General features: G+C 38.2%; 1 protein-coding gene across 1 annotated transcript; it reads right to left on the bottom strand.

Annotated features, from left to right (window-relative positions):
* Positions 1-460: 460 nt before the first annotated feature.
* LOC113778440 (F-box protein CPR1-like) lies at positions 461-2,343 on the bottom strand. Its single transcript, XM_027323853.1, has 2 exons — positions 1,091-2,343; positions 461-786 (listed from the first exon to the last, which is right to left on the bottom strand). Exon 1 carries the CDS (start codon positions 2,277-2,279, stop codon positions 1,098-1,100), a length of 1,182 nt encoding a protein of 393 aa, XP_027179654.1. The 5' UTR covers positions 2,280-2,343; the 3' UTR covers positions 461-786; positions 1,091-1,097.
* Between the last annotated feature and the right edge of the window lie 717 nt (positions 2,344-3,060).

Below are 3,060 nucleotides of genomic sequence, written 5' to 3'. Positions count from 1 at the left end.
TACTCAATTTAGGTCAAGAAGCATTGGTCGAAATTGAGTAAAAAATCAGTATATTTGATATCTGAGGCACTCCCATTGAAAGCTCTCCTGGTTTTAAGGTGATCAAATGCAAGTTTCAGCCAATAACTTTCTTAAGCTCTTGTCACAACATCCACTCCTTTTCCTATCCAAAGATCAGGCCCCTAATGCATGTCTACCTTTAATAAAATTGTATGTATACTTTGTTAGCGAGAACTTCAAAGTTCTACAAAAAGATTGCAGTTTGTAGCATTACCGTGAATGGAATATCTTTTGTATGTAAGAATCTTTCTCATCTATCCTTCTTCAATTCATAAAATAAATATGTTGTCTCATAAAGTCCTTCCCATCTCTTTTTGAAACCTAACATAATCAAGTATTTTAAAAAAAAGGGCTGCATGCCTGGAAGATTACAGAGATACCTAATCTACTGCATATAAACTAGCCAGGCAAACTGAATCAGATAAAGAACCAACAATCCCAATTCACATAAAACAAGAAGGCATCATGTGCTAGAAAGTAAGAATTAAAGATGTTACAAGCAAACAACATGCTTGATGAATTGAATACCTCACTTGATTTACCATATTTATGGTTGGTGAATTAATGCAGATCAAATCTCAACCCTCCGTCATATACAAAAACTAAACTGCCATAAAACCAGACATGAACATGGACCACAGTATATTTATCTCATCCACCTTCTTGGACAAAATCTGTTTCCCTGCTTACAGCACAAGTTTGAAGCCCTTTGACTAGAAATTATTCCTATGAAAGGGAGAAATAAAGTAAACATGTTAAGCCCTGCAGATGGAGCCAGCTTGTGATTAAAAAGTCATATCTTATCATATCATTACAAGATGGAAAGAACGCAAGATTGTCCTAAGCTTTATAGGGTTAATAATATCACAGCATCTCACAAATAAGTTAAAACACAAAATTTATTGAACAGAGGTGATAGCATTTGATAGAATTCTGAACTTCTATTCACAGATCATTGTGCAAGGACAGGCTAACAAGAGCACTAAAATGGTATTCAGCAAAAAGGAGTAGTTGAGAATACTCATTATACCTCTTTTTCATGTTGCTCTTTTTCTGGCTCTCTGTTTGGCTTTTGCTTGGCTCCTTTTTGGCTCTCTGTTTGGCTTTTGCCCTTTCTTGTCCACTTTCCCCAAATCAAAATGACTGCCAAGCTGAACAAGACTCTCGAAGCACATATCCAGCTCAAAGTACAGATTCCAAGGGTCAAAACTAAACCTTGTCATTGCACGTTTAGTTGTTTTCTTTTCAAGATCATACCATGCAAGGAGCTTACAATCTTGCTCCAATAGCACTCGCTTACCACACTTAGAATAAGCAATTGGCCTCACTACTTCAAAATGCCCACTGGATACATCACATTGCCTAATGGAAATCAACTTCGTCCAAGATTCCTTAACCCCATAATCCTTCATCACCCAAACATCAACATGATCCAAGTAATAATTGCAAAGCACACAAAGGCATCCTCCCAATACCTCAACATTCATATGGAAATTCTTATCAGAATCAACAGGCTGTGGCACCAACCTATATTCCTCTGTTGCAAGATCAAAAGCAGCAATCATGAAAGCAGTATATGACTCGGGATTTCTAGTCACAAGCCAATGCAATGCACCATTAGCCAGCATCCCATAAACCCTTCTATAACACAGATAATAGGGAAAATCTTGTATTCTCTTCCAAGAATTTGATCTCAGGCTATAAATCTTAACTTTAGTATCAAAGGTATCAGAACTAACCCCGTAAAATTGTACAATCCTAACCACCTTATAATCATCACTCACACAATCATACCCAAATCCATAGATACCTTCTCTTGGAAGCTCAGTTTCAGTAAGAGGCAATTTTCGATACCTTCTTGTTGATGGGTTCCACAAGATAATATCCTCTTCAGTGTTCATCAGACAAAGCAAACCATTGCAAGAACCCAAGATCTCAGTTTTGTAATCAGGGGTTTTCAATGGATGGTTGAGTTCTTCAAAAATAGCCCGGTTGGTTCTGTTTAGTGAATCAAAATCTGCAGAGTGAAGGTATGAATGTCTGAGGATTACGCTGTGATGGGATCTTGTTTCGAGGGACTGAGCAATGTGGAGTCGGATGAATTCTGGACTGTCTATGATGGCCTTCCATTGTTTCGATATGCACCTAAACCTCAAGAGTGGCTTTACTGGAAGCCTTGAAAGCATTTCCTTCAAGATATCCTGTGGGACGTCGGACATTTTTGATGATTTTTCTCTTCTACAGATAGCAAGAAAGGACTATGGTGATTATGCTTATGCTGTACTTTTGATAGACCAGAATCTAATTTTTCATTTTTTTTCCATTTGGGTAAGTTGCTTCGGAAAAATGTTTGCTAGTTCCGAGTATTTAATAACTGGATTAATCGATGGGTGTTGCTAAATCCATACCTCCCCCGGATTTGGGCAGGGACGGTCATCATCATTATGACCGTCCCTGCACGGTTAAGGGTCAAGATTTGCCCTCAAAATTTTATGCGGCTGAGATTACACCATGTAACTCGATTTCCGCGCTAAGTATGGGGCCAACTACTATCTGTTCTGAAAATACATCCTGTGAAAAAAAAGTTACATCGTGTTTAACCAATGTTACGCGCAGTGCAAAATGAGGACAACCGGCACAAACGGTTGCACCTGCAACCGTTTGTGCCCCGTATCCTACCTCCCCCACCCACCTCTGTGTGAGAGTTCCAAGGTATTTAATCACCGGATTAATTGAAGGGTGGGCTAAATCCATACCTCCACCACCTAAGTTCATTCTCTTATAATTAAGATTTTTTTTTCTTTTTTAATATAAGTTGGAGCTTTCGAATCTCTCATGCACACTTTCTCCTCTGCATACTTAAGTTCACACTCTTATGATTAAGTTTTTTTCTTTTTAGTGGAAGTGGGATAAAGTCTCCAACTCGAAACCTTTCATTTCTAGGTCCATACTCGAAACAATTTTCAAATCTCTTATTTACAATTTCTCCTCACATACATC

Source organism: Coffea eugenioides, chromosome 7 (genome assembly GCF_003713205.1).
Source record: "Coffea eugenioides isolate CCC68of chromosome 7, Ceug_1.0, whole genome shotgun sequence".
Classification (NCBI taxonomy): Eukaryota; Viridiplantae; Streptophyta; class Magnoliopsida; order Gentianales; family Rubiaceae; genus Coffea; species Coffea eugenioides.
This window is presented reverse-complemented; position numbering and strand designations above follow the sequence as displayed.

Excerpts from the sequence above, each read along its gene's own strand:
- LOC113778440 (XM_027323853.1), bottom strand. The coding sequence starts at position 2,279 with ATGTCCGACGTCCCACAGGATATCTTGAAGGAAATGCTTTCAAGGCTT.